Source organism: Notamacropus eugenii, chromosome 5, assembly GCF_028372415.1.
Source record: "Notamacropus eugenii isolate mMacEug1 chromosome 5, mMacEug1.pri_v2, whole genome shotgun sequence".
In the NCBI taxonomy this organism is placed as follows: Eukaryota; Metazoa; Chordata; class Mammalia; order Diprotodontia; family Macropodidae; genus Notamacropus; species Notamacropus eugenii.
This window is the reverse complement of record NC_092876.1, coordinates 114436106-114458072: the sequence shown is the minus strand read 5'-3', so window position 1 is coordinate 114458072 and position 21967 is coordinate 114436106. Positions and strand designations below refer to the sequence as shown.

Sequence of the window (21967 nt, the reverse complement as noted above, 5' to 3'; positions counted from 1 at the left end):
ATATGAAAAAGTATCTGCCTTCAAAAAGGTTACAATCTAATGGGGAAAGACATTGAAAAGGAAGCTGAAAAGGGGATGAGGTGCACCATGGGATACCCTGAGGCATGATGATGTTAATACAGTGGAAACCAATCAGCGCCCCTGATGTCAAATGCAAAGTTACCTGGGAACTTCTGAGCTGTCTATAAAGGAAAGCTTTGGGAGGAACTTATCGTTCCTCCCTCCAATCAGAAGACAGAGGCAGCTGACAATACTAAGAAGATGCCGAGTCAATCTGAATGATGAGATTTTTAGCTGATGAACCATGATGTTTGTGGAGTCAGTGTCAGAACCAAGCACAGTTATTTGTGGAAAATGAAGAGTTATTTGTAAAGATCTGAAAGGCAGATTTGGAGTCAGAGGACCTGAGCTCGAATCCTGGCTCTATTACTAATCGAACAATGAATCAAAGCATCCTTTCATTAAGCATCTGTTACATGCCAGATACTATACTAGATGCTAGGGATACAAAAGGGGAGATAAAGCATAATAAGCCTGGAAATGTAGATAGAAATCAAAGGAGTTTGTACTATATCCTAAAGTCACTTAGGGAACCACTGGAGTTTTATGAGAAAAGGAGTAAGGTCAGAGCTTAGCATCCACAAGTTATTTAACCTCTCTGGGTCTCAATTTCCTCATCTGTAAAACGAAAGAGTTGGAGTAGATGACCTCTAAGATTCCCTGCAGATCTAAATGTATAATTCTGTGACTCCATGATATCTGAAACCTGGCTCAGAAAACAGCAGAGACCAGATTGCCTGGGTTTTGGTTAATGGAAGATGTGCTTTTCCCAGTTCCAATGGACTGAGGCAAGGTTGTGTGATTGCTCCCATGCTTTCAGCATGATGTTTTCAGTGATGCTGTCATATTATTTCAACAAGAATGAAAATGGCATCAAGGTCAGTTAAACTATTTAATTTGAAAAGGCAACAAGCCAAGACTAAAGTTGGGGGAAAGTTGATGCACAAATTTTTGTTTGCAGATGATTATGCACTCGATGCAGCCTCTGAGGCTGAGATGCAACAGAGCATGGATCAATTCTCTGCCACTTGTGCTAAATTTTGGCCTTACAGTTAACACCAAGGAAACAGAGGATCACCACACCATTTAACCACTGGTTACAACAAATGGAGAAACTTTGAATATTATGGATAAGTTCACTTACCTTGGCAATATGCTTTCCAAGAATGTTCACATAGATGATGAAGGTGATACATGTATTGCTAGAGCTAGCTCAGTGTTTGGGAGGCTCTGAAGGAAAGTGTGGGAGAGGAGAGATATTAGGCTACCTACCAAACTGAAGGTCTACAAAGCTGTTGTGCTGACCTCATTGTTACACCCCTGTGAAACCTGGAAAGTCTATCAGTGCCATGTCAGGAAAGTGAATCACTTCCATTTGAATTGCCTTAGAAAGATTTTGAGGATCACCTGGCAAGATAAGGTATTGGACACTAAGGTCCTTTCCAGAACTGAACTGCCAAGCATTCAAACTCTGCTGCAAAGAGCGCAACTCTGATGGGCTGGCCAAGTTGTGGGAATGCCAAACGTACATTTGCCTAAGACTAGTATTGCTCAGGTACATCCAACTCTAATATTCCACAGACATTTGTTTGTTTAGGAAACAAGGAGGGGAACCCAGCAGAGGTGTTCCTATGTCGTTCAGGATAAACATGCTAGATTTGGAGTCTAAGAACCTGGATTCTATTCCCAGCTCTGACATTTTCTACCTGTATAACCCTGGGTAAGTTGCTTAATCTCTTTAGGGTCTCAGTCTCCTCATCTATGGAGCAACTAGGAGATGCAGTGGATAGAGCACTGGGCTTGGAATCAGGAAGACTTCTTCCTCAGTTCAAATCTGGCCTTAGACACTATGAGTCACTATGTGACCCTGGGCAAGTCACTCAAGCATGTTTGCCTCAGTTTTCTCATCTGTAAAATGAGCTGGAGAAGGACATGGCACACCATTCTAGTATCTTTGCCAAGAAAACCACAAATGGGGTCACAAAGAATTAGACATGACAGATAAAACTAAAAAACAACTAAGAAAACCAAATTCCTCATCTATAAAAATGAAAGGGTTGGATTATGATCCCTATCGTTCTTTCCAAATCTAAACCCACACATGATTCTATCTCCTGTGTAACAAAAATTGAGAAATGATGTGGCTTATCCAAGACTTCAGAAAACACCAATAGTTGATGATTGGAAACCCTGCCCATCAACTTGAGGGCTAAGTATGTGGTCCATGAGCAGCTTTCATACTTGTGATATGGTGGAAATGAGCTCTAGACTTGGAGGCAGTAGCAATTTGGATTTGAATCCTGTCTCTGGAGCACAGTCACAGAATGACTATAGATAGGACATTTTACATCTCTAAGCTCAAATTTCCTCATATGTAAAATGGGGCTAATAATTCACAAAACATTTGTGGCATGATGGAAAGAGCACTCTGTAGAAAGGGGACCTGATATCACATCCTGACAGTTAACTACGTGTGTGATATTGGGCAAGTCACTTCACTCCTCTGAACCTCAGTTTCTCCACTTGTAAATAGCCTCCAAAGTTCTTTTTGAGCTCTAGTTCTGTGATCCCAAGTGTCTATTGAGTGCAAGGCACTGTACAAAGATAATAAGTTCAACAGTAAGAGCTTGCAATCTATAGGGTATGGGGTGGTGGTGGGGAAATAGAACATTTACACAAATAAGTTAAATAGCAGGTAATATAAGGAAGGATAATAACACCTATAGTATTTTGTGAGGATCAAATGAAGCCATTTATGTGAAGCATTCTGTAATACTTAAGTACTATGTGTCAGTTATTGTGATTATTACTATAATCAGTCATTATGTTCTTTAATATATGAAATCTCTGTGACTTTGCAATTCATTTACCCATCTTTGCCTCATTCTTCCCTTTTGTAAATCACCAAATCCATCCCATCCTACTCCCATTGATACTGATATCTCCTTTCAGAACACACATAGAATTTCTTTTGCACCTCACCTTTCTGATTTGCTTATGGTATGTGATATGGTATATGATTGTTATAAATATTTGTCTTATTATTTAATCTTTTTATCTCTTCCAAGTTCCTTGTGTAACAAATTAAAAAGCCAAGAGACAGAGTTTCTGGGTAGCTAATAATCAATTTATTGCTTAGGTTAGCCAACGATCAATAAATTGATGGTCAGTGGTTTCTCTCAGTAACCAAGGGCAAAACCATGGAGAGCCTGAAAGCATTTTGTAAAAGGGAATGCCCCTACAAGTGAAAATCACACCTGATTGGTGGACATTTAATGAGGAAGTGGGTTAGAAGTCTTCAGCTCCTCCTGCTGCGAACAGTTGCTTACAGCAGTCTGGAAAAGGGAATCCATCTCCATCCAGACCAATCTGCTTGGTTTTTATCCTTCCTGAGCTGGGTCACCTTAAATTTTAATGGAAGGGTACAAGGAAGGGGGCTCTTTTCCCAGGGTAACAATTCACCCACACTGAATTCTGTTTACACTCTAAACAGAAGTTACCTCCTAGTTGGGTGGGGTCCCACCCAAGATTGAAGGGCATGTTCCTTGAAGGATAGTCTCATCCATCAGTCATATCTTTCAGAGACTGACTTTTTAAAGGGACTGGGTCTTAAAGAGGAAATAAAGGAAAAACTTCTGGATCCCAAATTAATAATTGGTTATTAATATAATAGTAAAATAATTTCTATCACAAGTACAGTGCTCTGAACACAGTAGGCACTGAATTGCCTGAAAGGCAGTATGTGGTATAGTGGATAGAAGGCTGACCTTGGAATCAGAAAGGGAAATATGTTCTAACCCTAACCCTAAGTCATATACTGGCCCCATGTAATTCCCTTAGCCCATCAGAGCCCTCAGCAACTCTTTAAATTACAGTTGCCAATCTACAATGATGGCTGAAATTGATGTTTCAAGCAGGGCCTAGATTTAAGAAGCAGAGAAGTCAGGTGGAGCTCTCCCCAATTTATTCTGCACACCTCCAAAAGATCCCAGCCCATCAAAGAATATCTCTTCAGTTGCTTACTGAATTATGTCATGGATTCCTTTACAGTATAAGCTTGGTGAGGGTTAGGACTGTTTCATTTTTTGTCTTTCTATTCCTAGGATTTAGCAAAGTGCTTTAAATAGGTGTTTGTTGAATTGAATCCAACTGTGCTTAGCACAGGGTCTGGCACATAGTAGGAGCTTAAGAAATGCTTATTGAAACGTTTATTGACTGAATTAAACATGTCCCATATTTGAATCTAAATACCACTGAAAGAAACAGCAGAGAATCACAGAAGAGTTTTGAGACAAGAGGGACTTTAGAATATAGGTTAACAGAACATAGAATATATACTCTTAGACCAGATGGGAACCTTAAACATAATATGGTCCAACCACCTCCTTTTATAAATGAAGTGAATTCCAGAAAGATTCAATGACTTGCCCAAGGTCATACTGCTAGCTAGTGCCAGAACCAGGACTAGACCTTTATCTCGTGTTTTTACCATGCCGGTACCAGTAAGAATATTAGTCATTAATATGTTAGTATGAATAAGTGTATCACATCTTTTCCCCAGGTCAGGCTTTGATGAGAATACTAGAGGGAGCACCCTTTCATAAAATAAAATATCCAACCCCTCTTGGTGATCTCCAAGCTTCTGGCCCTTTTGCAATTACTCCAAAAGGCAGCCAGCGGGTGATGCTGACATACGTACAAACCTCTTTAACCTTTCCCCTTATCCCTTCCACACACTTCTCGCAGGCTACATGTTTTGTGGTATTGTTTCTCCTTTGTGGTTGCCCTAGGCTTTCATTTTAGCCTGAGTTTACTTGGCCACAACAGTATGGGAAGGGGAGGGAAGTGGTTGAAAGCATAATTGGACCCAGGAATGTGAAGTGACTAAAGACAAATTCTGAAGTGACTAAAGGAAAGTAGAGGGGGGCGGAACATGGCATGAGTGCTATAAGTGGGGAGGGGGTACATAGGGGAGACTCTATTGGTTATAAACTTCAACAACTTTGCAAGTTTGCCTAGAAGTCATAGGCCTGCAGAAGTGACTTAACAAGGACCCATAGGCCTCTATGGAGTCAGTCGAAATACTTCAGGAGAATCTTGCACTTTACCTGTTCAAGTTTATATTTTCTAAGCAGGACAAAAACCATTTAAGATCAGCATAAAGTGCTCACATAAGGAACCTGCAACCAAACTGGGATATCAGCAAAATTTCTAGTCTGCAAGGTGAGGTGGCATCATGGGATCCTCCCAGAGGTAGGAGGAACTTTAGAGGTCAGCTGGGCCCAAACCCCTCATTTTACAGATAAAGAAATTAAAGCCCACACAACAAACAAGGCAAAGTCAAACAGATGAGGAATGGGAAACAGGGATTTGAACCCAGGTCTCATAATTCACCGGCAATTCAACAAATTCAACAGATGTTCATAAAGTACTTACACCAAGGTGAATCATGAAGGGGAAAGGTCCTTACTAAGGGAGCGGTCTGGGAAGGCTTCCTGGAGGCAGTGGCATTTGAGTTGGGCTTTAAGGGATGGGCAGGAATTCAGTGAGGAGGGGGTGGTGACCAGCAGAATCGAGTGATCCTGGCATGCTGCACTCACAGCAGACTGTCACCATCACAGAGAGGGGTGCAAAGCCAGCTCCGCGCGGGCAGGAGGAGCCTCAGAGGAAGTGTAAGTTTAGACTGTAAGTTTGGGACACGTTGGAGCGTGAAAGGCTTGGTGCTAAGTTCTCTCGGGTGATAAATGAGAAGGGGTTGGTGCCGAGGAGTTGGGAAAAGTTGAGCCAAAGCAGGTGGCACCTGCAAGGGAAGTGTGGCAGGACAGAGCCCCAGCTCCTCGAGCCCCCCACGCAGAAACAACCTTAGGGCCGCCGCGCAGCGGTCCACTGAGAAGCAGCAGAGTCAGAGAGAGAAGGAAAGGCAAGAGGGAAGAAGGAGAAGGGGGGGAATGGAGGAGAGAACCGGGAGAGGAGAGGGAGGAGGAGAGGAAGGGGGAGAAATTGGGGAAACGGGAAAAACAAGAAGGGAGGCGGGGAGAGTGGAAGCAGGGGAGAAAGGGAAGAGAAGGCGGAAAGAGGGGGAAAGAAGAGGGAGGGTGGGGAGGAGTAAAGAAGGGGAGGAGAAAAGAAGGGGGGAGGTGAAGGAGGAGGAGCTGGTGGAGGGAAGCCGGCGGACTCTGAGCTACCCCCTGCCCGGCACACACGAGCACACACATACACACACACACGGACACACACACGCACTCACACTCACACTCACACATACACCCACACCAGCGCGCTCGCGTCCTCACTGCCACTACCCGCCGGGAGGTGCAGAGATGGGAGCAGCTCACTCACTTCCAGTGCCCACACCTGTCTGAGCGCGCCTGGACGCACGGAGCTGGGTCGGGGCGCAGGGATGCGAGGTACAGGGTGAGTATGGTTCTGGCCTTAGGGAGAGGGGAGGTAAGCTGCGGGCGGGCAAGGGGGCAGGCAGGCAGATCTGAGCAGCTCCGGGACTCTATTCCGCTGTGCTCGCCCCCCGGACTCCCCAGCCCAACCCCGCGCTCTGCCCTCCTTCGTTCCCTGGCCCAGTGAAAGGGGACCTGCAGCAGGGATTGCGCTCCGCTTGGGAAAGGCCATTGCCCCAGATCTGCTCCGGGGCCAGGCGGGGCGGGGCAGCTCCAGGGAGCCAGGGGGCCCACCGGCTGTGAACTGCGGCTGGAAACCGGACAAAGAAAGGGGGTGAGTGCCGCTTGACTGACTGACAGGCGGCCAGGCCGGCAGACCGAGACACACAGACAGACAGACAAATGTCTGGCTATAAACTGGGAATGCTTCCCCATCATTGCCTCTTGTTCCCACCGGTCGGCCCCTGCCTGGAGGGGGCGGTAAGGCTGACGCTGGAGTTGGTACAACTCCGGGAAGTTTTAAAATGCAATTTACAGTATCCCATTTCTCAGCATTTCGCCAAAGTGCTTACTTTTTTTTTTTTTTTGCCTTGTAAGGGTGAAGTGGAAACTTGTTTTGAATAGAGGCCGAGTGGTCCAGTGGAAAGAGCCCTGGACTGGGTGGCAGGAAGGATATCTGAGATCTAGGCTTCCCTGCCGCTGACTTGTTGTGTGACCTTGGACAAGGCATGGCACGAATTCGTACACACACACACCGCCTCAGTTTCCTCTTCTGTCAAATGGAGGGAGGAGTTTTGGAATCGATTTTCTCTGAGGCCCCTTGCTGCTCAAACAGTCTAGGGTTCAATGATATCTGCAGTAAGATTTGAGAAGTAATGCTGAGGATGATCGTTCTGCAGGAGAGCCGCAAAAGACAGCTGGCATTAGGGCAACTCTGTTGAGGTCAAGGTGTAAGTGGGTGAATGCTTTCAAACATACACTTTTCCCTTTTTGATTTTACTTTCTCTCCCGAGTTTGTGTGTGTGTGTGTGTGTGTGTGTGTGCGCGCGCGCAAGTGTGCCTGTATGCAAGTGCTTATTTTTACAAAGTGCTGTGGGTCTGTGAGTGGAAATTAATGTTTAACTTTCAGGCACAAGATTGTGAACACACCCGAGCAGAAGAAGAAAAGTTGAGGCTTTGGTTTTCTTCCATCAAGAACTCCTGTCAACATATTATCAACAGTTGCTAGAAGGGAAGATGTTTTTCTTTCTATAACCGTTTCTCATGAGTTGTTAACTTTTAAATAGAAAGCAGGAGAGCAAAGGGGAAGCAGTGGGGAGAGACTTTAAAAGAACTGGACATGGCCCCGAAGTGCACTGCTTAGAAATACAAATAGGCTCTGCTCGATTATCTCCTGAGAAAGCAGCTGATAAAAATCCTGTTTGTTTGATTTCCCGTGGGGTGACACCCATGAGACTTTAGAAACAGCCACCGCAGCTGGTGAAAAGTCTGACTGTTCATAAGGGAGTAATGTGGATGTATGAGATTGTTGTACCCTGAGGTCCGAGAGCTCCAGAGTACCTCTGAGCCTTTGAATTCTTAAGGAGATATGCCAATGTCAGAGTAACCTTTTTAACTTGTTGGAAATAACTGAAGGAAGAAAAGAACTTGCATTTCTATTTTTAGGTCAGACTCAGCAGCAGTCCAAAATCTCATACTGTTCACATAGCTCTTATCAATCATGTATTTATTTTAGGGTAACACTTGCATAAGTTTGTCCGTGTGTAACAGTACTGACCTTCCCTTCACCTAGTGTGTTTGAAGTGTGAGTTTAAAATAGAGTGGATTTGGCTGGGGGGTTGGGGGGTGTCAGGCAGAGGATTACCTAAAACAAATCAACATATTTGTAAAAACTTTCCTTTCCTGACTATAGATACACTATAGTTTTGAAATTGTGTTACACCTTCCATAAAGCCAAGTAACAATAACAACTTGGTGCAGTCTTTCATGGATTATGAAAACTTTTTTTCCTTTACCAAACTCCGGAGCCACAGGACAACTATATATCTCATTTTGAGAACATTCCACTGCTTATCCGGTTCAATTCAGAATATGAATGCATTTTGTCCTCCCTAGAGCATGTGCCAAAATGCCCATTAGTGTGTGTCCCAGCAAGCTGCTGCTGCTGCTGCTGGAACCAGTCGGCCACTAGTAGGTGTCAGGTTTTCTAGCTCATTGATTTTTGTATGCCCCAAGGATGAAAGGCTTCAGGCTGAGTTCACACAAAACTCCCTTTGACTCCTGGGAGACATTTTCTTGGGGTCTTACCTGTGAACAAGTTTTATAGTCTCTAGCTTTTTTTCATATTGCTGGGTCCTCAGACTTGAGCCATCCATCAGGCCTCCTCTTTGGCACAGAGGAAGTAAGATCTTGTTTAACCATTCACTATCATCTATTAAAATACTGTGTTTCCCTATGCAAGACTTTCTCTTATTCTTAAACCATTAGATGGTTGGGTGGGCTTTCCTTTAACAGGTTCTCTGACTCAGGAAAATGAAAGTAAGCCTCTCTCCCTGCTCTTGCTTATTTCAGGTATTTGCTTTTGGAACTAACCTGCTTTTTAACTAACTGGTCTATGCCCCTGGCCTCAGACCCCATGGAAAAACTTTCTTCATCTTTCCAAGCTATAACTGCCACATTTGTCTTTACAAAATTTTAGACTGTTTCTTTCAGTAACTGCTGCTTTTACAGTGGTTACAGCACATTATAAGGTGCACAATTAGAAAACTCTTACTAAGCGGTAAATTTTCTCTCCACTACTTGTTTGCCATTGGAAGGAGGCTAATTCATTTCCCCAAGTACTTGGCACAGAAGAAGTCTGTGTTGTGGCTGCTAGGTTTGCTCTCAAACCTTGCTATCAGCCTTAGACTTTCATAAATCTGTATTGTATAACCAGTTATTGTTACTGGTTATCTGTACTATATAACTGGTTACTGTATAATTTGGAGAAGTTGTTATTCCCAAAGAAACATTCTTTCTTTACTATGATTTCAAGCAAGTAAACTGACTGGACTTAAAAAAAAAAAAAGTTGCCATCAGAATACTGAAAGAGAAAGATTGCAGAGACAGGAGGGAATAGTCCCAGCTGATATTCCCCAAACATTCTTATGGTTACTATCCCAATTAATCTCCACTGTGCAGTAACACTCTGCAAGGCCTCTGAGATGAAGGCAAGTCCCTTAACCTCTGTGTGCCTTAGGCAATTCCCTAAGACGTATTTATGAAGTCACAGAGAACTGTAATAAGTAGGGGGAGTTTCCCAATCTGCAGAAATCCTTGATCCTCCTTGAAGGCAAGTATAAAAGGGATGGAATTGTGTGGTACAGTAGAATAATTGCTGGCTCTAAAATTCAAGTCTGAACCTGTGTGACCTTGAACATTTACTTTCTCTAGACCTCAGTATCCTCGTCTATATAATGAGAGAATTGAACTATGCCTGTGAGATCCCTTCCACCTCTAACTCTATGATTCTATGATGCTGTCACAGTTATACACAGTTAAATGAGTCAGATTTATAAACTAGGAAGGTAAAAATTTTCTGTAGTATGGGATATTGCATTGAGGAACAATTTGCTTAACTAAATTTTCCATTTTGCTTCTTCTTTGTCATTATAGATAAAGTGCTGTATGAAAGTACTTAGTGAGAAACACTGGAGTGTGTGTGTGTATTTGTGTGTGTGTATGTGTATGTATATCAAGTAACTACTTCTGGCAAAGCCTTGGACTTGGAAATGAAACCACACAAACCACAGTTTTCTTCACAAAAACTTGGATAGGTTGGTCACAAGATTTTGAAATTGCTATTCTTTCTATAAAGCCTACTTTTCTTTGCTATAAGATGATTCATTCAGAAGCATCTCTTTAGTGTCTCTCTTATTTTCTTTAACCCATGAGTGGCTGCTTTGATGCTGGAATTGGAAATATGGTTATTGCAACCCTGTTTAAAGCTTATTTCATGTTAGTATAAACTTTTATAAATGAAAAAGTAGGTCTACCTAAGGTTAAATAAAATGGAAACAATGGTCATGTGTCCCCTGGTGACTAATTCTAGAAGCAGAGGGATTAGAATCCTTTGTTTGTTTAAGGATCCTGCCACTACAGACTACCATGTTGACCATGGGCAAGTCACTTAGCCTCTGTGCTAGGCAACTAAGATTCAAAATTGCAGAGAAGGTAGAGAGAGTTTCCTTACCTGGTAATCTCACTTAGAATCGTGAGATCACAGATCCAGTCCATGTTCTTGTCTCTTTTGGCTTTTCCAATCAATCAACAAACTTTAAAAGTACCTGTTTTGTGCCAAGCCTGGGGATACAAATACAAAAGTGAGACAATTCTTGCTTTCCAAAAGTTTAGATTTGACTGAGAAAATCCAACCGATCCTCTTAGATCCTGAAAGTAAATAGAATATAGATACAAAATGAATAAAAAGTTATGGGAAGGGGGGGTCACTAACAACTGGGGATGATATAAGCCTCAGTTTCCTTATCTATGAAATACTGACAATACTTACTTGATAGGGTGCTGTGAGAAGAGAGCTTTGTAAACTGTAAGGCAGCCTTTATGTGTGAGCTATTACTAGTATAACAATAACTGATGTATGAGTACCTAAGGGAAAGCAGATATATGGAGCTGGAAGAGACTTTAGGAGTCATCTAGAATAACTTTCTCATTTTTGTCATAGGAGGAAACTTAAGTGATGAACCAAGCTTCTGGTCATTTAAAGGTCATGCAAGATAGTAAGTGGCAAAGCTCCTCTTACTCCAAATTCAGCCCTCTTTGTACTGCATATCTTCAGTGAATGTTTGTGTGTGTGTGTGTGTATGTGTGTGTGTGTTAGTCACAATGAATATCAGTGTGTTACAAGGGGCTTTGAAGGATGCATCAATGTAGGGAAATCCTAGAGTAGACAGATAAATTACTTTCCTTAAAATCCATTTTCCTAGACATAGCTAAGCATAACCTTCCTTCACATTCCTGAAAGCTGCCCTCTGCTGGATGAAATCTGCAGGCTTTCTGGACAAATTGAGGAAGTCAGATCACCCGCAGTGTAGGATCAGTTAACAATGTAAACTTTCCTTTTTCCTGCTGCCTCCACCCTCCACAACCCTGCTGAGTTAGTGCTGAGTAAAGCATCCAAGGCTGCAAAGTGCAAGACAGACTATGTTTGTAAACAAAATGACTGTGTAACCAACCAGGAGCATGGAGATCAAGGACAAAGCCGCCCCTTAGCATGTTCTAGGGTACTTGTGAGTGGTTTGTGGGGAGATGAAATTAAAAATCCACAAAGAAGTTGAATGGTTATTAATACAAATTTAATAAATCCCCTAGAACATCCAGATAACTTGTAGAGAGGAAAAACTGCTAAGAAAATTAATAGTATAAATACTGAACAGAGGAAACATCAAACCTATTGGCTTTGACTGTTTAAAACCTGAATTTGGGCCTAATAACATTCTGCCTCAGCTTTGAGGGACTGATTGGGCCATTCAAGAAGCAGGATGAGTAGAAGATGGACTTGGGAATTAGAAAGGTTTTAGTTCCAGTCCTGATTCCTGAGCACACTAACTGTATGACTATGGACAAATAGCTTCACTTCTCTGTTACCCCAGGCAACTCTACAAAACTATATATTATGGGAGGATTAGTCAGTGTGTGTCAGTGGAGAGAGTGTCCATATTAAGAGGTTGGGGGGAGAGGCAAAGTAAGGAGGGAAGGGAGAGGGAGGGAGAGGGAGGGAGAGGGAGGAGAGGGAGGGAGAGAGAAGCTCCTCATCTGAACTCAAATTTCTAAGCAATAAGGATTGTCAGAGTATCTAGCAGGCTGGGGAACCTGTGGTTTCAAGGAACTACACTTGAGGACCTAGAGGATCCCCACCCCTGAGTCCAACCCCTTTATTTTACAAATGAGGAAATTGAGCCCCAAAGGTCAATCAACATATCCATAATCACAGATAGTTAATGGCAAAAGCAGTATTAGAAACCAGATCATTGGGTAGAAGGGCAATTTGAAATGAGGGAGAGTATGACTTAAAGTCTATTCCTAAAGAAATTCAGTTTAATTAGATTCAAATTCATATGGTGTCTGGAATCAGTAAAAAAATATGTTACTGTGGTGTTTCAATAAGAAGTCAGTCCAGCCTCCTAGAGTGGACATGAGGTAGAATAAATTTGTAGAGTCCTACTTGCAAATTTACAAATTTCTAGTGAATTTCATATATATATATGAACTGGGACTTTTAAAGTATATGACCTTGGCCTTCAAGTTGGCCTTCAAAAAGATTTGTTGTCCCCTTTGTTTAATATCTATCCATTAATTTGCTTAGCAGCCTGTTTTTCATTGTCTATACAAAGGAGAACATTAGCCAAACTTCTGGTTAATTTAATAATCACACATTTCAAATTAATTTCTTCTGTATTCATGAGGCTTACCTTGAGAAGCACTTAAAATATCTGAATTAGTCAACCAAAAGGCGAAGGAAAGTTGCCTTGTGGGTTTAAATATGCTATAGCGTGTTATCAGTGATGGCTTACACACAGGAAGAGAAATGAAAGACATCTTCAGGGACTTGGGCAACTTGAAGGGGAGGTGAATTGGTCAGATAGCAAGAAGAAGGATGAAGCCTGTGTACATGACAGCATCCATAGTAGAAAGCCCCCAGAATATTAGGGAGATCCTCTTTTGAAGAATTTCTACATAGACACAGATACAACTGCTAGTTTTCTCCCTCCCAGACTATCTCATATTTAACTGCTTTGTATCTATTTGTATTTATTCTGTATGTACATGTAACATGTATACAAGTTAAATCAGCAGAACAAGCTGATGCACATTCATCAGGTATCAGTTACATACACAGACATACATATCTCTTGAGTCTGTTGGAATGTAAGGACATTGAAAGTAGAAATTATTTCATTCTTCATATTTGTATCCCTATCGACTAGCACATAATGGGTGCTTAATCAATTATTTTGACTGAATGATTGAATAACACAAGATGAAATGCTATCAATTAAGAGGCATTTACTAAGATTTAAAGATGTTGGAGAAGCAGTTTTGTCCAGTGACATGAGTTTTGGATTCTGGGTCAGGGGGTCTGGATTTGAATTCAGCATCTGCCTCTTATAAACTATGTGACTTTCAGCAAATCACTTCAGTTTCCTCATCTATAAAATGAAAAATTGTCAGAGTGCTTCTTAAATGGTGGGTCATAGCCTCATAGAGGTCGTGGAACATCTGGCAACAGTAAAAGGTTTCTGAACTAGTAATGATCAAAAGTTAATTCAAAATCATATACATAATGAATCTGAGGTGCTTCTGGAAGCACTTGCCTGTGTTGCACCAGGAAACTTCACTGCAGCCTTGGTTCTGAACTCAAAGCATACCTTGCACTGAACAAGCCCTCAGGCCACACAATGCAACAAACGCTGCCAATTTAAACTTGTAAAGGAGTCTCAAGTGGCAAAAATTTAAGAAGCCCTGGGCTAAATGATGTAAGATCCCTTTCAGTTCTAAAGCTATGATTCTAGGATCCTTTGTGTTAGAAACTGATGCTACAAAGACAAAGGTAAGAAAATCTTTGCCTTCAAGGAGCACATATAGTCTACTGGAGTAATACACTATATTCCCAGAGAATTACAAAGTATAGATATAGATAGATAGATACATATAGATATCCGTCTATCTATCTGTCTATAAAACAAACACAAGGTGAGTATAATCTACATGAATTTTTATCTTGCACATAAAAGGATCATAGGTCTACTGAAGTATAATTAATCAGATTACAATTAATACAATTATAATTAATCAGTTTGAGATTATATCCTTTAATTCCTGATAATGGAGTGTTAGTTAACTAAATGATTTTAATTAAAGGTGGCACAGTAGAAAGAACTCTTGTCTTCTTAGAAGCTCTGAGTTGGATTCATCTCTTCCATTTATTAGTTGTGTGCTATTATATATGTCACTTGATCTCTCTTTTTCCTCAGTTTCTTCATCTCTAAAATGAACATAGTAATGATTGTACTATCTGCATGACAGAGCTATAAGGCAAAGTGCTTTGTTATCTGGAAAGTACTGTATATACATAAAATAATTTCTTGTTATAATTTAGTTTTTGGCACCTGGAGCAGCTGAGTGGTGCAGTGGATAGGGCACCAGACCTGGAGTCAGGAAGACCTGAGTTCAAATCTGGCTTCAGACACTCATTGGCTACCTGACCCTAGGCAAGTCACTTAACCCTGTTTGCCTCAGTTTCCTCATCTGTAAAACGAGCTGGAGCAGAAAATGGTAAATCACTCTAGTATCTTGGCCAAGAAAACACCAAGTAGGGTCATGAAGAGTCAGATATGACTGAAAAACAACAAAAATTTTTAGGATGGGTTTTTTTTAAAGCATCTTGCCAGTTCCACATTCCTTAGCACTTTTATTGGTGGATTTTCTTGACCTTTTAAAAATTTCCAAGGCAAAACTGGATATGATGGGGGAATTTCTATACAACATAGACCTAACTCATACTTTTCAGCCTTTGGTGGATTTTAGATTTATTTGCCAGTGGTTCTACCTCTGCCTCACTTAAATCCACTTCACTTGAAAGTCAAAACATCACCCTCACAATGTCATTGGTCCTCTTTGAGAATGAAAGATGATCAACAACACTCCCTTCTTGAATATTGGATCATTTCTACAGTACCTACCACGGACCAGGCACTGTGCTAGATACAGAGAATATAAAGACAAAAATGAAACCCTTCTACCCTTAAGGAGTTTAAAATTTAGCCAGGGAAGACAACATGTGCGTGCATTTATGTGTATAAATGTATATATGTGTGTCTGTATATGTATATAAAGTAAATACGAGAGAAAAACACCAGTTGGGGGCATCCATAAAGCTTTCTCTAGAAAGTAGCATTTAAGATGATTCTTGGAGGAAACTTCGGATTCTATAAGACAGAAGTGAGGAAGTAGGAAATTCCACATGTAATAAGGCTGGAAAGTTAATTTGGGGCAAGGTTCTGAAAAACTTTAAATGTTACACCAAAGAATAATTATTTGATCCTATAAGCAATAGGGAGCCATTGGAGGTTAGTGAATAGGAGAACGATATAGACAGATTTGCACTTTAGGAAAATCACTTGGGTAATTTTGCAGAGCATGTATTAGATTAAGGAGAGACATGAGTCAGGGAGATCAATTAGAAGGATATTTCAATAGTCCTGAGAATTCATGAGGACAATTAATTTGGGATAGTAGCTATACGAGAAGGGGACATATATGAGAGATGCTGTAATAGTTATAATTAGCTAACATTTATGTAGTGATTACTATGTGCCAGGTACTTTGCTAAGTGTAGGTACTGTTATTATCCCCATTTGACAGATGAGGAAAACTGATGCAAACAGAGGTTAAGTGACTTGCCCAGGATCACACAGCTAGAAAGTATCCAAGGCCAGATTTGAGCTCAAGGTTTCTTGACTTTAGACCTAGAATCCATTATGCCACCTAATTGCCCTAAGTATAAATAGAAATGACAAAATTTGACAAATGATTGAATATATGTAGTGAGTGAATCTAAGGAGTCAGAGATGACAGTGGGGTTGAAAATGGGTAACTAAAGGAATGGTGGTATCACAAAAAGTAATAAAGATAGTTAATACACAGGTAAGTTTAGAGAGGAAGATGGTGAGTTCTGCTTTGGACCTGTTGAGTTTGAGATATCCATTGTATATCTAGTTTGAAATGTCCAGGAGGCAGTTGAAGTTGTAACCCCAGTTCTCAAAATAGACTTGTTTAGGAGATGTAGATCTGGGACTCATCATTACAGACACATTGAGTCAACCCAAGGGAGGTGATAAGGTCACCAAGAGAGAAAACCGAGAGAGAGATCAGAGTCCAGGACAGAGTCTTGGTGTGTACCCACAAATAAAGGGTGATTATGGGTGATGATCCAGCAAAAGAGATTGAAAAGGGGCAGTCCCAAAGGTAGAAGACCTAAGGGAGAAGTGTCACAAAAAACCTAGAGAGGAGAAAGTATTCCAGAAGAGAAAGTGATCACTCGTGTCCAGTGCTTTAGAGATGTTGAGGAGGAGAAGAAAAAGCCATCAGCTTTGGCATTCCTGAGATCATTGATTATTGTAGCTGGCCAAGAATGAAGTTCCATGGGAAATGCTTGCTCCCACCATACCCTTCTGATGGAATCCGAACAAATGGACCATTTACAATTAATTCCCTTTCACTACAGCCTAACCCTAATCATCGAGGCATTTATTCTATGATAATTCTCTTTCCCTTTGACTCTCCTTCCCCTAGAGAAGCAGATATAACCATCAAAATTGTTCCCAAACCCTAAGGCAATGGCCCTTAACCAATGAGCAGCAAAGTTTAACCTGACAGAACTATAGACCTATTAATTCCATCACAGGCTACTCTGTCACCATCCTTCTCGATCACATCCCCTCTTCATAGTGTTCCTGGAGTCCCTGGAGAAAGGAACGTGCAGGGGAAATGTTTGGGGAATGCTTCCATAGGCAAGAATCCATCTGAAGGGGCTTTATCATTTTTGTTTCCCCATCTCACCCTCCATCCATCCTGACCACTTGAATTTAACTGCCAAAACTCCACACCCTGGTGCCTCCTTCTGATCCCACTCTCAAGACTTTGGGAAAATGAGAAATGCTTTCTTAATTATTCAATTCAACAAGCATCTATGTAACACCTGTTATGTGCTCGGCACTCTTGGGTATCAGAAATATCTTAAGTGGTGTATAATCTAATGGGAAGGGAGGAGAGAAAACAGATAAGATATGCACCTAAATAAGAATAATAGAAAAAAATTGAGGAAAAGGAGAAATTCAGACATAGGGCACTGGGAAAGAGAGAATACTTTCTGCATGGAGGAGGTGGGACCCTACTGGGACCTGGAAAAGGAAGGCTTCAGAGTTCTCTAAGTCACATATCCAGATTTACCTCAGAGCTCAACTTAAGAGTGTGCCTAGCCTGTTGCTGCTCTCTGCAATAGCCCCGTTCAATCAACCAGAATTTAATGATAATAATAGCTTACATTTCTGTGGTACCTACTATGTGCCAGACACTGTGCTATATATATATATATATATATATATATATATATATATATATATATATATACATTGTCCTCACAACAACACTGGAAAGCAGGATTATTATCCCCATTTTGCTGATGAGGAAACTGAAGCAAACAGAGGTCACTTTACCTACTAAGTGTCTGAGGATGGATTTAAACTCAGGTCTTCCTGACTCCAGGCCCAGAGCTCTTTCCACTGCACCACCTAGGTACCCTTACTAAGCATCTACTCTGTGCCAAGTTTGATTCTAGGCATCTGAGATACAAAGACAAAAGTGAAGCAGTTCTTGCCCCAAGGAGATTACAATCTAGGCAGAGAAATTACATGTATGTATATATATGTGTATATATATATATACATATGTACACACAATATGTTTACATACTATATATTGTCTACATGTGTATTTAGTTGAGGTGTGAGAGGAGGGGAGTTGGGGTTAGAGATAAGGAAGCGCTTGATGTAGAAAATATTTCTTGAGCTGAATCGTCCAGGAAATAAAGGATTCCCAAAGTAGAAAGGAAGGAGAGAGAATATTTCAGTCACAGGGAGATAACCAGTTTAAAGGCATGGAGACAGAATTTCATTGGATTCCCAAAAGAATTTCAACAGATTGAAATGAGGAAATGCACTTTAGGTACAGGCTCCTTACAATACAACTGGGAATCCGTTCTCTAAGCTAAGGCTCTAGACATTCATTTCATGGAGGGAGGAGGATGGATAGTAAAGAGAGACAAGATCTTAAGGTTTAGAGCTGTTTGGGACATAAGAAGTTATCTAGTACAACTAGATAAGAAAACTGAGGCCCAGAGATGTGGTTACTGGTCCAAGTTCACACAGTATAGAGCCTGGAGACAGGCCCAAGCCCTCTGGTAACCAAGCTAATGATCTTTCCACCATGTCACAACCTCAGTGTTTTCATGGTCCTTGTCACTACTCTTTCCTCCATGATGCTTTCCTTGAACATGCTCCCCACCCCCTCATGGTAGAAATGATCTTGTTCTCTCATAGTGCAATGACTGGATTTTTCCTGCATTCTATCATGTTCTTCCTCACATTCTCATTACTTATATGCTTTTCCTTTGCCCTGGTGCATTAAATTGTAAGATCTTTGAAGACTGAGTCACTTTGCATTGATTTTTATGCCCTTAGTGCCTGGCCCAGCACTTGAACATAGTAGATACTTTCCATGTTTGTTGAATGAATGAGTTGCATTGCCTTGGAAAATGGAGAGAAGATTTCACATCTAGAACATGGAAGCCTCTTAGAATTAATGATGTGAGAGTTGAGACAAGACCCAGAGTTCAGCAAGGAACTAAGGGATGTTTGCAGGAAGCCCTGCTGTAGCAAGTCATTAGCAGCATCTGAAAGAGAAAGAAAGAAGTTTCCGTTTCACCTTGGGCAACCAACCATATGAATGTTTCTGAGGTCAAGTCCTTGCATTGTATTATCTAAAGCCTGCTCTCTGCACCCTGATTCCAGAGTAGGGATTTTTAAAAAGGTTGTATAAATAATGTAAAGCATGTTGCCTGGATCTTTAAGCAATGAGTGAACTTGGAACCGCTTGCCCTACTAACCTCCCTTTTTGTCTGTCTCCACAGAGCTGTGCTCAGCATGGCCATCATGCCAGCCCTCCTCCTCTTCCTCCTTTGTGCCATCAAGGAGGTAATCCTTTACAGTGCCCACTGGAAGCCAACTTGGCCAGCTTACCGAGTCCCCATCATCTTGCCCCAATCCACCCACAATTTAGACAAGCCAGAGTTTGTCGCTGAAGCTAAACTGGAAGTGTCATCTTCCTGTGGGCCCCAGTGCCACAAGGGTTCACCTCTGCCAACGTATGAAGAAGTCAAGCAGTACTTGTCTTATGAAACATTGTATGCCAATGGCAGCCGCACTGAGACAAAGGTTGGCATTTATGTCCAGCGAAGTGAGACAGAGTACAGGGGCCGATCTCGAATGAAGCGGCAGATTTATGGTTATGACAGCAGGTTCAGTATCTTTGGCAAGGATTTCTTGCTGAACTATCCATTCTCAACATCTGTGAAGCTGTCAACTGGCTGCACTGGCACCCTGGTAGCTGAGAAACATGTTCTCACTGCTGCCCACTGTGTCCATGATGGCAAAACCTATGTGAAGGGGGCCCAGAAGCTTCGAGTGGGCTTCCTGAGGCCCAAGGTGAAAGACAGCAGTCGGACCACTAATGTCTCCAACTCAGCCATGCCTGATAAGATGAAATTTCAATGGATTCGAGTAAAACGCACCCATGTCCCCAAGGGTTGGATCAAAGGGAATGCTAATGACATTGGGATGGATTATGACTATGCTCTTTTAGAGCTCAAAAAACCCCATAAGAGAAAATTCATGAAGATTGGGGTGAGCCCTCCTGCCAAGCACCTGCCCGGGGGTCGAATCCATTTCTCTGGCTATGACAATGACCGGCCAGGAAATCTAGTGTACCGCTTCTGTGATGTCAAAGATGAGACATATGACCTCCTCTACCAGCAGTGTGATGCCCAGCCTGGAGCTAGTGGGTCAGGAGTGTATGTGAGGATGTGGAAGAGACAGCAGCAGAAATGGGAGCGCAAAATTATTGGGATCTTTTCAGGACACCAGTGGGTGGACATGAATGGCTCGCCACAGGATTTCAATGTGGCCGTTCGCATCACCCCCCTTAAATATGCACAGATTTGCTATTGGATTAAAGGAAACTATGTGGATTGTAGGGAGGGGTGAGGAGAATTTTTCTCCCCAGCAGCACTTAATGGCCTTCATTGTACTTATTTTTAGGAAAGGCCAAACTTTGTCATTAGAATGTGTGTATGTGTTTGTGTGTGTGTGAGAGTGTATATGAGTGTGGCTGACTATGTGGTGTCTGTGTAGATATCTGTGTATATGTCTGCATGTGTATATGTGTTTGCCCAGAGTACGTATTATAATGTTTCTCTTAAATCCCTAAAGTTACAAGATGGCTGGCTTTACTGTTTGAAAGCTAATTTGTGTATCACATCATGTGAGCAATTCAAAGACATATCTTTTGATAGAAATAAAGGCATAGGGTGGTTTTTTTCCAGTTCATGTGCTAAATTAATCTAAAGTTTTCCAAAGACTTTGGGTTTGATCCATGTAGACTTTTATTAGTTTGTATTAAATACATAGCACAAGGAGATATAAATTCATGCATGTGTATCCCACTTACATTATGTCATTCAAACATGTTAGGTCCAGTTCCCTATTGGTACCAGTTCATTCTCAGCCTCCCTAATGAGGGCAAGGACTAGAAAGGGATGTGGTGATGGTATGGAAAACCTGAGGCATCCTTTTTGTTAGTCCTTAGAGGAAAGAAAAGGCAAAAACAATTGGGTATATGCATATATACATATATTCAAATATAATTTAATAGAAACTAGGATCATAGAATCATAGATTTAGAGCTGGAAGGGGCCTCAAAGGTCATCTGATTTCTTTCCTCACCCCTCATTTTACAAGTGAGGAAACTGAGGCCCAAGAAAATTAAGCAATTTGCCCAAAGTTATAAAGTGAATGTCTTAGGCAAGATATGAACCCAGGTCCTCTCTCAGACGTCTCTTTAATTTAGAACTGGTTCCTTACCATATACTAAACCAGCATGGCATATGGCATTTCTTGTCTTCCAGTTACCCCAGAGCAGGCAAAGGTGTATTTGTACCACTTCATTCAGTTCTTGCCACTTAACTGGATTTTTAACTAGAACAATACATCAGTGCCGAAGGGTCTAGCATATTTATCCTAAGCTACCATTGCTTGCTAGTTGGTAGTCACTAAGCACAAGAAGGAATTACTGACTTTCCCTCTACAATCCCCTTCCCCTTCAAGATTATCATCCAGAATTTATCATCTCTTTTCACTAGAATTAATTCAATGCCAAGAAGCAATGGGAATGGTGCTAGATAGACATTGCAGCCAAAATAGCGCCTTCTTTGGGGGTGGGCAAATTGACTCAATGAAGAGAAAAATCTTAGATAAATTTCTGTGCTTCATAGGGACTGTATTTACTTAACTTATCCACACATTCTTCTTTCATTTCTTGATCTTTACCTTGGATGGTACATTAGGAAATTACACACAGTAGGACTTTTAATCTAGTTCTAAAAGGGTCTCTTTTACCAAAGTGCCCTGGGACATGGACTATATCAGATACATTTTTTTTAATGAGGAAATCCATGGTGGATCGGGTTAATGCAATGACTAATGCTTAAAGTATAGTTAATTACTATATGTAATTGAGAGAGTGATTTCTTATTTTCTATTTACATTTTTGACTCTTAGCTGCCATGGCTGCCACCCAAGCATGTCATGAATGTAGGACAGTGAAGAAAGAAAAATCTAAATACC

At 41.4% G+C, this 21967-nt stretch overlaps 2 protein-coding genes across 6 annotated transcripts in view; one reads left to right on the top strand and one right to left on the bottom strand.

The window, feature by feature from the left end:
- The window catches only part of FZD4 (frizzled class receptor 4), a 183882-nt gene that overhangs the window by 26938 nt on the left and 134977 nt on the right, over positions 1 to 21967 (bottom strand). Inside the window, exons 4-5 of one of the 3 annotated variants that reach the window (XR_011967332.1) lie at positions 9209 to 18960; positions 6780 to 9167 (exon numbers count right to left, since the gene is read on the bottom strand). Coding sequence is in view for 1 of the 3 variants with exons in the window: in XM_072610612.1 (XP_072466713.1) it covers positions 18951 to 18960 (10 nt within the window). In the remaining 2 variants the exon portion in view is untranslated. Of the gene's footprint in view, positions 1 to 6779; positions 18961 to 21967 lie in introns of those variants that run through there. The other 2 variants (XR_011967333.1, XM_072610612.1) reach the window with 2 other exon arrangements.
- On the top strand, positions 5664 to 20666 carry PRSS23 (serine protease 23). 3 transcript variants are annotated; one of them, XM_072610617.1, is made up of 2 exons: positions 5664 to 5732; positions 19198 to 20666. In XM_072610617.1, exon 2 carries the CDS (start codon positions 19211 to 19213, stop codon positions 20327 to 20329), a length of 1119 nt encoding a protein of 372 aa, XP_072466718.1. In that variant the 5' UTR covers positions 5664 to 5732; positions 19198 to 19210; the 3' UTR covers positions 20330 to 20666. The 3 variants fall into 3 exon arrangements, with proteins under 3 accessions (XP_072466718.1, XP_072466717.1, XP_072466719.1); XM_072610616.1 differs by lacking the exon at positions 5664 to 5732 and adding an exon at positions 6345 to 6474; XM_072610618.1 differs by lacking the exon at positions 5664 to 5732 and adding an exon at positions 6704 to 6786.